Consider the following 12,744-nt stretch of genomic DNA (forward strand, 5'->3'; position numbering starts at 1 on the left):
AGAGAGAACACAAGTAGGCAGAGTGGCTGGCAGAGGGAGAGGGAGAAGCAGGCTCTCTGCTGAGCAGGGAGCCGGACGTGGGGCTCGATCCCAGGACCCCAGAATCATGACCTGAGCCGAAGGCAGCCGCCCAACTGACTGAGCCACCCAGGCGCCCCCAGAATATTTTTATTGTTTTGTTTTTTAGCAAATAGGTCTTTGGCATACACTTGTTAATAAAGTAGAAGCAAAAGAACATTTAAGAATACTGTTTAATAATGTTCAGTAATCTCATCTAAAATGGGTTAGGGGATTTCAAAATGCCTTTAAGCTGCAATATTTAATGGTAATGAAACTTCCAAGTTATGTATACCAGATGAAGCAAGAATTTTCATAATTTATGGACATGCATATGAGACAAAAAAGGGCAAAAACCCCTATCAGGCCTAAGAGGTTACAATTATATCAAATACAGAGGTCTGTTTCACTGTTAAAATTTACCTTAACCTGTAACCAGTTGTTGCATGAATTTAACTTTTAGTATTTGTTTAGCAAGACATTGTGAAGAAAAACTCTGGGTCGATGATTGGCAACATGTAGTAATTTATGCCTCAGGAGTTGAAAAATGGTGATTTTTTAATGGCATTATGGACAGAGCACAGGAAAGCCATATACACCAGAGGCGGCTAAAACAGAAGCTTGAGGTAGAAAACTAGATGATTAGGGGCACCTCGGTGGCTCAGTTAAGTATCGGACTGTTGATTTCAGCTCAGGTCATGATCAGGGTAGTGAGATCAAACCCCACATGGAGACTCATGTGGAGCCCTGCTGGGGCTCAATGCCAAATGGAGCCTGCTTAAGATTCTCTCCCTCTCCCCCTCACCTGCTCGTGCTCTCTCTCTCTCTCTCTAAAAACAAAACAAAACAAAACAAAAAGCCCCCCAAAACGAGAAATTAACCTTTTGTGAGTTTTTTAAGATTTATTTATTTATTTGAGAGAGAGCACATGCATGTGAGTGGGGGAGGGGCAGAGGGAGAGGAAGAGAATCTCAAGCAGACTCCCCACTGAGCTCAGAGCCCCACGTGGGGCTCAGTCCCACGACCCTGAGATCATGACCTGCCCCGGAATCAAGAGTCAGACGCTTAACCGACTCAGCCATGCAGGCACCCCTACCTTTTGCAAGTTTAAAATAAAAAAAAGGATGAAGACAATTATATGGTATCACTCATATGTCGAACATAAGGAATAGTGCGGGGGACCACAGGGCAAGGGAGGGAAAACTGAATGGGAAGAAATCAGAGAGGGAGACAAACCGTGAGAGACTCTGGACTCTGGGAAACAAACTGAGGGTTATAGAAGGGAGGAGGGTGGAGGGATGGCGTAACCAGATGATGGGTATTAAGGAGGGCACGTGTTGTGATGAGCACTGGGTGTTATACGCAACTAATGAGTCATTATCAAAAACTAATGATGTACTATATGTTGGCTAATTGAACAATAATAAAAAAAAGATGCATGTGGCAAATGTATTCACTTCAACAATTTAATTTTTTGAAAGTAGACATCTTTCTAAGCTGCTTTTTAATGAAGATTTCTAGTCTTGACTTTTTCTAAACTTTTGTTCCTATGAATCCTGTGAGAATTTCCAAATTTAAAACGTTCTATCTTTTGTCTTATTTTTTAATATATTTTGCAGTCTAATCACACTGGAGACCTTGACATTGGTTCTGCTTTAGTACTGACCATTGAAAGTACTCTCATCACTGCTTGTTCTTCAGAATCTCTGGTTAGTAAAGGGCATTTCAAAAACTTTTGTATTCGTTTTGCTGATGGCTTTGAGACGTCGTGGGATGACTGGAAACCAGAAATTCGTGGCGATCTAGTGATGAATGCCTGTGAGTGTCTTTTATTTTCTGCATGAGGTTTAGAATTTTTTTAATTAAAAAAAAACAAAAATGGTGTCTTCATTTGTAATACCATAGGATGCTTAGCTATAGGAATGTTATTGCACTTTCTGAAATAAGGGCTATTTTTAGTTGAAGGTAGGTCATATTTGTGAAACACTACAGCTTTCCATAGTTTTGGTAAATCAACTAGGCATTCTTCTTGATAGTCTAACATTTGAAGATTTGTTTACTACCTGATTTTTTCCTATAATTGATTAAAGAATGACCAGATAAAGCATCTTTGCTCTGTGGGGATCTTCAAAGGAAGTGATAAATGTGCAGGATCCAGTTCATCATATAACATAGAACAACAGGTTGTAGATAACCAGGAACAGGAACTCCAGCCATAAAATAATATTGACATGAATAAATTCGTGTGTCTAAATTTGTAAGCTACAGTGTGTAACTTGTGTGAATTCCTCTGATTCCATAATACTCAAGGTTGGGTGTAACTAAAGCTGTGTTTATATACAGTTTCGAAGATATATGGGTTTATTTTTATTTTAATATATTTGAAGGTATATGGGTTTATTTTTATTTAATATATTATAATTATATAATATTTTAAAATATTATAGCAGAGTTAATAAATCATCATTGATCTTCTAATAAAGAAAAACTACATTTGAGGAATTAAAGGTTGCCAACTAAAATTCCTCAGCCAATCTCTAAACCAAAATTAATAATTACTTTACAAAAGGTGGTATGCTGTTGTTTATGCAGTATTTTCCCTTCTCCACTGGAAGAAAATCTTCTTTCCAGTTCTGGGTCTTCTTTAAAGAACAAGAAAACTTCATTATTTTTATATCAAAAATTGAAGTTTTGGCATTCCATTTTGATTAAAACTTAGATAAAATTATAGGTGAAATTCTGGTTTTGACTGCTTCTTACTTAGATAATTCATAGGTATAATACTGGAATTTCTGTGAAATACTTGAGGTTACTAAGAAGACTTGATATCAAAGTACTTATGCCTAATATCCACAAGAACAAAAATAGCCTTCATCAGAAATCTTAACAAATAAGCTTTTATACAGTTGTTATATATATTTATAAAAGTCACTATAACTCTTTTGTCTGTTTTTTTCTTAAAATAAATTTAAATTACTGATTTGTAGTAAGATGAACTTTGCCTTTTTTATAATCATTAAAATGGATAAATATATTTGGAAGCAAAGAGAGAATACCATTTCCTTAACAGTTTATTATAAAGGGAAGATGCCTGAGAAATACGCCTCTGAATCAAAATCAAAAACATGTATTAAAAATATATAAACAATAACTCAGTACCTCAGTGTATATTATACCAACTAAGTAGAATACTAACATGCTGATAATTGTAATAATCATGGTTTATTTTAGGTTTTGTAGGATACTAAATGACTTGTTTTTATAACATGCTTTTTGTTTGGTGTCTTGGGAAGGAAGCAGAAGAGTTGAGTGGTTGTTTTATTAATATAAGTATTCTAAATTATAACGGGCAAATTAGTTTTTATTAGTAATAATAAATAGAATATAAATGGCATTAAATATTTTTGACAAAAAGGTCTGAATTAGGGTAGAGAAACAAAGAAAGTAGAGTTATGCTGTAGGATTTTTTTTTTTTAACAGATCATTTTAAAATCAGGGCCTAGAAAAAAGATGGCCCAGTGGAATTGCCTCTATAGGGTGATAATGTTTTCTAGGAAATGCAGTAAAAATTAGAAAGGACAGTCTGTAGGTAGAATTCAAAGGACCATATAAGTAGATAGAAAAGATCAGAATCTTTACTAACATTTATTTATAAAAATTATATAAACCAGGGGCACCTGGGGTGGCTCCGTCGTTAAGCATCTGCCTTTGGCTCAGGTCATGGTCCCAGGGTCCTGGGATCCAGCCCTGCATCGGGCTCCCTGCTCAGCGGGAACCCTGCTTCTCCCTCTCCCACTCCCCCTGCTTGTGTTGTTCCCTCTCTTGCTGTCTGTCAAATTAAAAAAAATAAATAAATCTTTAAAAAAAAAATTTATATAAACCATTAAAACTTTGAAACTGTAGCATGGGTGTGGGGGTGTAGAAGAAGTTTGAAAGACTCCAAGCTCTATGTTAACACCTGGGTAACATTAGGTCGAAAGAGCAGGAAAATTGCTATCCTGGATTCAGACTAATGGTTGATCCAACTCAGCATTCTGTCTCTGACTCAGAGACCGTAGGCACAACAGGGAAGAGGCTAGTTGATTCCCTTCTCCTTACTTTGAGGATTTGGATCTACTCCTAAAAATCTTAATATTCCTTTTTAATTCATCATGGCTCTGTAATATATGAATTTATATAATTTTTTTAAACTTAATTTTTTAAAATTCTCTGACACTTCTTGGGATTGGAAATCCTGAAAGTTTTCTATCCTTTTTTTATTTACTAGCTTTCATTTGCCTCCATTATGTTACTCAAATTTCAGAGGGTTTTCTTTTCATTCTAGCATTCATAGATTTGAAAGAGTTATCTAAGTTCCTTTTGTTCTGATTTATAATCATGACTGTAAAGGTGAATTGGGCAATCTTTTACCCTAAGACAAGATCTAGTTCTCTCATATTCTGTAATTTATATACGAAGCACAGGTACCATATGGTTCAAAAATATAATTTAGATTTTAAAGTTATTGGCATTATCTTTTAAAAACCCACATAATATTATTACTTAATACACTCTTTCTCCCAAAATAAGTTACAGTATTTCTGCAGCTCAGATTTGAGTAACATTTGAATACCAACTTAGGATACAGAATGAATTGCAAAAGGACATTTCATTTAAGACTTATGTACTACCAGGTTTAGATTGAAATTTGGTTTCTATGAAGGATTACTGAGAAAGAGTCTTAACCCTGTCCTTAGACTTTACTTTTTTGAAAAGTTGTTTCAAAGGTGGTATGTCCCTTTACTGTTTAAAATTGTTAATTTAGTTCACCTTTTTTTTTTTGAAGTTGAAGTTATCAGATTAAAGTTAAGTGGTAGTAAATATTTCAGAGTTAAAGTTAGATATGTTCTGAGGATAGGCCCATGACCTTAAGAGAGTAATTATATGAGACTGACATCATGGCAGTCAGTCATTTTTTTTTCTCATAAAATGATCCATGAGGGGCGCCTGGGTGGCTCAGTTGTTAAGCGTCTGCCTTTGGCTCAGGTCATGGTCCCAGGGTACTGGGATCGAGCCCCACGTCGGGCTCCCTGCTCAGCGGGGAGCCTGCTTCTCCCTCTCCCACTCCCCCTGCTTGTGCTCACTCTCTCGCTGTTTCTTTGTCAAATAAATAAATGAAGTCTTAAAAAAAAAAAAAAATGATCCATGAAAAGACAAGGCTGATAAATCCTGTCTGTGACCTAAATGTGGAAGTTCTTTATTAACAGAAAACTATTTTTTAAATCATTTGCATTCTCAAAGTGCCCTTTACATGATGGCACAAATTGTCATACCATCTAGAAACTAGAGCTTCAGAGTTGGCCAGGTATTGTCACATGCAGAATGTAAAGATAAAGCTGCAGTTAAATTCTTAAAAGCATAAAATAAAAAAATGTTGAGATACGGAATATTACGAGTCATCTAAGGTAGATGTTTCATTCTGCAGATTAGAAATTGAAGCCTAAAGAGGCTAGTGATTCTGTTTATATTTAGATAATAGTCTTTGGGTGAAACATTACAGTATTTAATCACAAGCATAATTTTTTTAAATTTTATTTTATTATGTTAGTCACCATACATTACATCATTAGTTTTTGATGTAGTGATCCATGATTCATTGTTTGTGTATAACACCCAGTGCTCCACGCAATATGTGCCCTCCTTAATACCCATCACTGGGCTAACCCATCCCCCTACCCCCCACTCCTCTAAAACCCTCAGTTTGTTTCTCAGAGTCCATAGTCTTTCATGGTTCGTCTCCCCCTCCAATTCCCCCCTTCATTTTTCCCTTCCTACTATCTTCTTTTTTTTTTTTTTAATATATAATGTATTATTTGTTTCAGAGGTACAGGTCTGTGATTCATCAGTCTTACACAATTCACAGTGCTCACCATAGCACATACCCTCCCCAATGTCCTTCACCCAGGCCCCCATCCCTCCCATCCCCCACCACTCCAGCAACCCTCAGTTTGTTTCCCAAGATTAAGAGTCTCTTATGGTTTGTCTCCCTCTCTGGTTTCATCTTGTTTCATTTTTTCCTCTCTTCCCCTATGATCCTCTGTCTTGGTTCTCAAATTCCTCATATCAGTGAGATCATATGATCATATTATACTTGTCTTTCTCTGATTGACTTATTTCACTTAGTGTATTACCCTCTAATTCCATCCACGTTGTTGCAAATGGCAAGATTTTGGGGGGCTTTGATGGCTGCATAATATTCCAGTGTGTGTGTGTGTGTGTGTGTGTGTGTGTGTATACATACACACACACACACACCCTACGTCTTCTTTATCCATTCACCTGTTGATGGACATCTAGGCTCTTTCCATAGTTTGGCTATTGAGGACAGTGCTGCTATAACCCTCCAACAGTGGTAGGAGGGTTCCCCTTTCTCCACATCCCAGCCAACATCTGTCGTTTCCTGACTTGTTCATTTTAGCCATTCTGACTGGTGTGAGGTGGTATCTCATTGAGGTTTTGATTTGGATTTCCCTGATGCCAAGCGATGTTGAGCACTTTTTCATGTGTCTGTTGACCATTTGGATGTCTTCTTTGGAAAAATGTCTGTTCATGTCTTCTGCCCATTTCTTGATTGGATCATTTGTTCTTTGGGTGTTGAGTTTGATAAGTTCTTTATAGATTTTGGATACTAGCCCTTTATCTGATATGTCATTTGCAAATATCTTCTCCCATTCTGTCGGTTGTCTTTTGGTTTTGTTGACTGTTTCTTTTGCTGTGCAAAAGCTTTTTATCTTGATGAAGTCCCAATAGTTCATTTTTGCCCTTGCTTCCCTTGCCTTTGGCAATGTGTCTAAGAAGAAGTGGCTGTGTCTGAGGTCGAAGAGGTTGCTGCCTGTGTTCTCCTCAAGGATTTTGATGGATTCCTGTCTCATATTTAAGTCTTTCATCCATCTTGAGTCTATTTTTGTGTTGGGGGTAAGAAAATGGTCCAGTTTCATTCTTCTGCATGTGGCTGTCCTATTTTCCCCAACACCATTTGTTGAAGAGACTGTCTTTTTTCCATTAGACATTCTTTCCTGCTTTGTCGAAGATTAGTTGACCACAGAGTTAAGGGTCCATTTCTGGGCTCTCTATTCTGTTCCATTGATCTGTGTGTCTGTTTTTGTGCCAGTACCATACTGTCTTGATGATTACAGCTTTGTAATAGAGCTGGAAGTCCAGGATTGTGATGCCACCAGCTTTGCTTTTCTTTTTCAACATTGCTCTGGCTATTCGGGGTCTTTTCTGGTTCCATAGAAATTTTAGGATTATTTATTCCATTTCTTTGAAAAAAGTGGATGATATTTTGATAGGGATTGCATTAAATGTATAGATTGCTCTAGGAGGCATAGACATTTTCACAATCTTTGTTCTTCCAATCCATGAGCATAGAACGTTTTTCCATTTCTTAGTGTCTTCCTCAATTTCTTTCAGAGTATTCTATAGTTTTCTGAGTACAGATTCTTTGCCTCTTTGGTTAGATTTATTCCTAGGTATCTTACGGTTTTGGATGCAATTGTAAATGGGATCAACTCCTTAATTTCTCTTTCTTTTGTCTTGTTGCTGGTGTATAGAAATGCCACTGATTTCTGTGCATTGATTTTATATCCTGCCACTTTACTGAATTCCTGTATGAGTTCTAGCAGTTTTGGGGTGGAGTCTTGGGTTTTCCACATAAAGTATCATATCATCTGCAAAGAGTGAGAGTTTGACTTCTTCTTTGCCGATTCAGATGCCTTTGATTTTTTTTTGTTGTCTGATTGCTGTGGCTAGGACTTCTAATACTATGTTGAATAGCAGTGGTGATAGTGGACATCCCTGCCGTGTTCCTGACCATAGGGGGAAAGCTCTCAGTTTTTCCCCATTGAGAATGATATTCACTGTGGGTTTTTCATAGATGGCTTTTATGATATTAAGGTATGTACCCTGTATCCCTATACTCTGAAGAGTTTTAATCAAGAAAGGATGCTCACAACCATAATTTTATTGAAAACTATTTTTGGGGTGATTTTTATGCAGGTGTAGTTCCAGATGGCACCTATGAAGTATGTTCTAGGACTACAGGACAAGCAGCTGCCGGTAAGTTCATGACTGGTATTACCTTTTTTTTTTACATATATAAGTTAGAATTCTGCCTTTTTATACATATATATGTAAATACACATATATACACAGACATATATAGCCTTTACATTAACATTAAGAGAGTCTTTTAACTAGACTAATTCTGGTGTTCCCTGATTTTAAAACTATTTTTAATATTAGCATATTTTTATTTATTTAACAATTATTTATTAGACACTTGCTGATATACTGCAAAAAGTTTTGGGAAAGACAAATACGAATAAGATATACTTTCTACTCTGTATAAATTTAAATTCTAATGTTGTTGAGGCTGTGCAGCATGACTAAGCTATAATAAGTGGTAAGTTCAATAAAATATGAAATTCTAATTCCTTCTGAAATCTACTGAGGGGAGAGAAAAATTCCAAATTTGGAAGGATACTAGGATTAGAGAAATCTTTTTTTTTTTTTTTAAGATTGTATTTATTCATGAGAGATAGAGAGACATGACAGGCAGAGAGAGAGAGAGAGAGAGGCAGAGGCAGAGAGAGAGAGAGAGGCAGAAGCAGAGGGAGAAGCGGGCTCCCCGCAAAGTGGGGAGCCCAAAGGCAAGCTTGATCCCAGTACCCTGGGATCAGGACTTGAGCCGAAGGCAGACACTTAACCAACTGAGCCACCCATGCGGCCCAGAGAAAGCTTCTTTTAATATTTAACAAGCATTTGAATAGGGACTTGACAGATAAAATTGTTTCTGAAGCAGAAACTGGAAGGGTATGGGTCAGAAAATTCAGGCAGACAGAATATTAGTTATGCTATGAAAACGGTGTCTAGTTAGAATTGTCCAGACTGGGTGGAACAGAGTTATGTGAAAAATAATATGGGAAAAATGTTAAATCTCAAATTAAGGAGTCTGGACTTAATTTGGTGGATAGCGGGAGAGCCACTGAATTTTTGTGAGCAAGAAAGACACTTCCAAGGATGAGAAAGGAAAAAAATCTTAGGAAACTGGTTAGGAGATAACTCTGGAAGTTATAACTTGTCTATTGTAAATTTTTATTTTACTTGATATAAAGTAAGGGTAAGCTAAAGGAAGATATTTATTTAAGGGCTCTTAAAATGTCAGTGCGAGTAGAAGCTGATTAAAGTTAGTAGATTTCCTTTCTCTCCTTACTATTTCCTGTTGTCCTCCCCAAGCCTAGCCTTGGTGCTCATCCTAAGTAAATTGTCTCAGAAAGTAGCAAGGCCAGCAGTCCCACTGATGGAGAACTGAAGAAGAGTTTAAGAAATTTCCAGGAGTGGGGCGCATGGGTGGCTCAGTCGTTAAAGCATCTGCCTTCAGCTCAGGTCATGATCCCAGGGTCCTGGGATTGAGCCCTGCATCGAGCCCCACATGGGCTCCCTGCTCAACGGGAAACCTGCTTCTCCCTCTCCCACTCTCCCTGCTTGTGTTCCCTCTCTCGCTGTCTCTCTCTCTGTCAAATAAATAAATAAAAATCTTTGAAAAAAAAAAAAAGAGAAATTTCCAGGAGTAACGTTAGAAGGAAAGGGTGATGACTGAGGTGAACACACACATATTTGGAGAAAGGCCACATAAAAGTCTTTGTCAGGACTCTGGTTTATAAGTGACGACAAGGCACACAAACTAGCTTAACAAAAAGGGGGGAGTTTATTAAAAGGGTATGTAGAGATCACAGTTAAACTTAGGAATGGCTATCTCAGTGAAGATAAGGAACCAGGTCAATTTAGGGGCCCTCAGGAACTCCTGGATCCAAGATTTCAATTGCCACCAGGGCTCTTTTCTTTGCTCCTCTCTGGCTGCTTCATTTTCTTCATACTGCTGATCTCGTCCTTACACACGCCAGGAGACATGGCTGCCATCAGCTCATGAGCCTCATTCCCCCACCTTCAGTCTTTAGAGAGGGACCATTGTTTTCTGAAGTCCAGGGAAGGGTTTTAGTTTCCCAACCTTGACTCTCACCTGGCCTACTTATCTAATTCTGGCTAATGAGTGAGGGTCATGGCAATTCCCACTACAGCCATGGGAGGGTAGATCAGTTTGGGAGCAGGGAGAAGAGAGAATCCATAGTTCACAGGAGAAAGAAGGGTGCTGCACAGAGGGAACAAGAGATGCACACTCTGCAAAGGGAAATCAATCCCACACCTAGCTGTGAGAGAGATTAGTTGTTACACAAGGCCATCATCCACTTTATTCCTTAAATATAGATTGAATTAAATTTCTGAACTCAAGACTTACCAAAAATGCCACTTCTCTTTGTTTAAACAGAAAGTAGTAGTGCTGGAACGTGGACACTCAATGTTTTGTGGAAAATGTGTGGGATCGATGTCCACATGGATCCTAACATTGGCAAAAGACTTAATGCTCTGGGCAATACCCTTACGACCCTGACAGGAGAGGAGGACATAGATGACATTGCTGATCTAAATTCAGTGAACATAGCTGACCTGTCAGATGAGGATGAAGTTGATACTATGTCTCCCACTATCCATACTGTAAGTAAACTCACTGTTAGACTTTTCTGGACTGGCCTTTACCCTTAGACAAGGAAAAGATTGACTTAATGTTATTTATTATATTGTAGTTGATAATTGTAGAGGAAGGGAGAGAGTGGTGGTTCCCTGGGTCTGTATTTTATAATGTTGTTTTTTAATTTCATAATATTGTCTTTTCATTGATAGTTTTCATAATAACTGTCAACAAACTTGTGCCTTAACCTACAAGTAATGTACTAACGTTAAAAGCAAAGTGCAAGCAAACCTGTAGATAGACAGTACATTAGTGGTTGCTGAGGGCTGGGAGAGTCGGGGATGGGGAATGGAGAAAGACTGCTGTTAGCTGTGATGTTTCATTTGGGGTGGTGAAAATGTTCTAAACAGATTGTGGTGACAGTTGTACAACTTTGTGAATATACTCAAAACCACTGAATTTTACATTTTAAATGGGTGAATTTTATGACATGTGGATTGTATCTCAATAAAGGTGCTAAAAAATGAATCTGAAAAGCAAAGTGCATGCACACAAAATATACATTTAAAAAGATGTATTTCCCTCTATACTGTATATAGTATAAATTATTTGGTAGTTAAAAGGCAAATTACTCTTTGCTTTTGTTCTGGTATTGGTTTAAAAAAATTTAAGTATCTTTTAACTATTGTTTCATGAAATAGTCTTGTTTTTAGAAAGAAATTTTCAAAAAATTAATGTTACTGTTTATCATTTAGAGTTCAGATGGAAGTTCAGTAAGTGGAGATGGCCACAAGCTCACCTTTGGGCAGCGACTTGTAAATCACCTGCTAGGCCTGACGCCCCCAAATCAGCGCTATTCTGTTCCTGCAGAGTATCTGTGTGACCCAGAGATGTGGGGCTCCCCTCAGTCTAGCCAGTCCCATTTGAAAGCATGCAGAGCTCACTCATGGGGAAACGTAGGTAGCAACTACATAGATTCCTTGTGAAAATGAAGGGATTTGAATCACTGGAGAATTCCAATCATCTTACTTGATATAGATGGCTTTGATTCTTGCATGCTTCCTTTGATTTAAGGTGTTATTTTTGTGATAGTATAGATTTGCCTATGTGACCTGAGGATGGTATTGACAGACATGCTTTTGATTTTACAGGAAGCTGTAGATTATCGAAGACAAGGAGCATCTTGTAGCCAGCCAGGAGAACTTAGAGGAAGAAAAATTATGAAGCGTATAGTGGATATCAGAGAACTGAATGAACAGGCCAAAGTAATAGATGATCTTAAGTATGTGTAATGATTTTTAATATAATATAATATTTTTAATAATAAAATCATAGAATTTTAAATATGGAGAAAACTGGATTTGGGCTAGTACAACCCCTTTATTTTATAAATGAGGTCACCAAGGTCCAGTAGAGTTTGATAACTTGCCTGAGATCATACATTCATTAGTGATGAAGTTAGGCTTGAAGTCCTGGTGCAGCACTCATCACAACTCCCCATTTCTGGGCAGTTCATGACAGACTGTGTATCACACATACATATCTCTGCATATGTATATACACCTACATATAACTTCACATGTGTATGTTAACATATGTGTTAGTCTTTTGCTAACATTGATATTTCTGGAATGTAAATTTTTTTTTTATGTTCAGTTAGCCAACCTATAATACATCATTAGTTTTTAATGTTAGTGTTCAATGATTCATTACATCTTTTCTAATCTTCATACACCACCTGTGTCAGAGGTTTTGCATTCAGGGACTCTAGACAAATATGTGCATTTTGTACAATGATAGGTATTACCTAAAAACTCATCTGTAAATTAATGACGATACAGTGACTCACATTTTCCTGTTGACTTACATTACAGTTTGAGTTTTGCTCTCAGGGGTTAAAAATGACTTGAAGCAAAATATACTTCCTCCCTTTAAATTGTACCTGAGGCTTAAATTTATGTAGAATTTTACATACAGACATTATTCTGCAGAGTGGGTCCATAGCTTTCATAAAGTTGTCATAGAGATTCTTAATGCAGAGGTGAGAAAGAGCCATTTCCTAAAATATTAGAGAGGTTTTTTTACAGTTTACTAGGTGATCTTAAGTATGTGTAATGATT

At 37.2% G+C, this 12,744-nt stretch overlaps 1 protein-coding gene across 7 annotated transcripts in view; it reads left to right on the top strand.

Annotated features, from left to right (window-relative positions):
• Window positions 1-12,744, top strand: part of BLTP1 (bridge-like lipid transfer protein family member 1) — a 208,044-nt gene that overhangs the window by 156,759 nt on the left and 38,541 nt on the right. For all 7 annotated transcript variants that reach the window (XM_078069196.1, XM_036069404.2, XM_078069201.1 and 4 more), the window contains 4 exons: window positions 1,677-1,875; window positions 8,095-8,154; window positions 10,424-10,650; window positions 11,776-11,906. In XM_078069196.1, coding sequence (XP_077925322.1) covers window positions 1,677-1,875; window positions 8,095-8,154; window positions 10,424-10,650; window positions 11,776-11,906 — 617 coding nt within the window. The remainder of the gene's footprint in view (window positions 1-1,676; window positions 1,876-8,094; window positions 8,155-10,423; window positions 10,651-11,775; window positions 11,907-12,744) is intronic.

This window comes from Halichoerus grypus, chromosome 3, assembly GCF_964656455.1.
Source record: "Halichoerus grypus chromosome 3, mHalGry1.hap1.1, whole genome shotgun sequence".
Classification (NCBI taxonomy): domain Eukaryota; kingdom Metazoa; phylum Chordata; class Mammalia; order Carnivora; family Phocidae; genus Halichoerus; species Halichoerus grypus.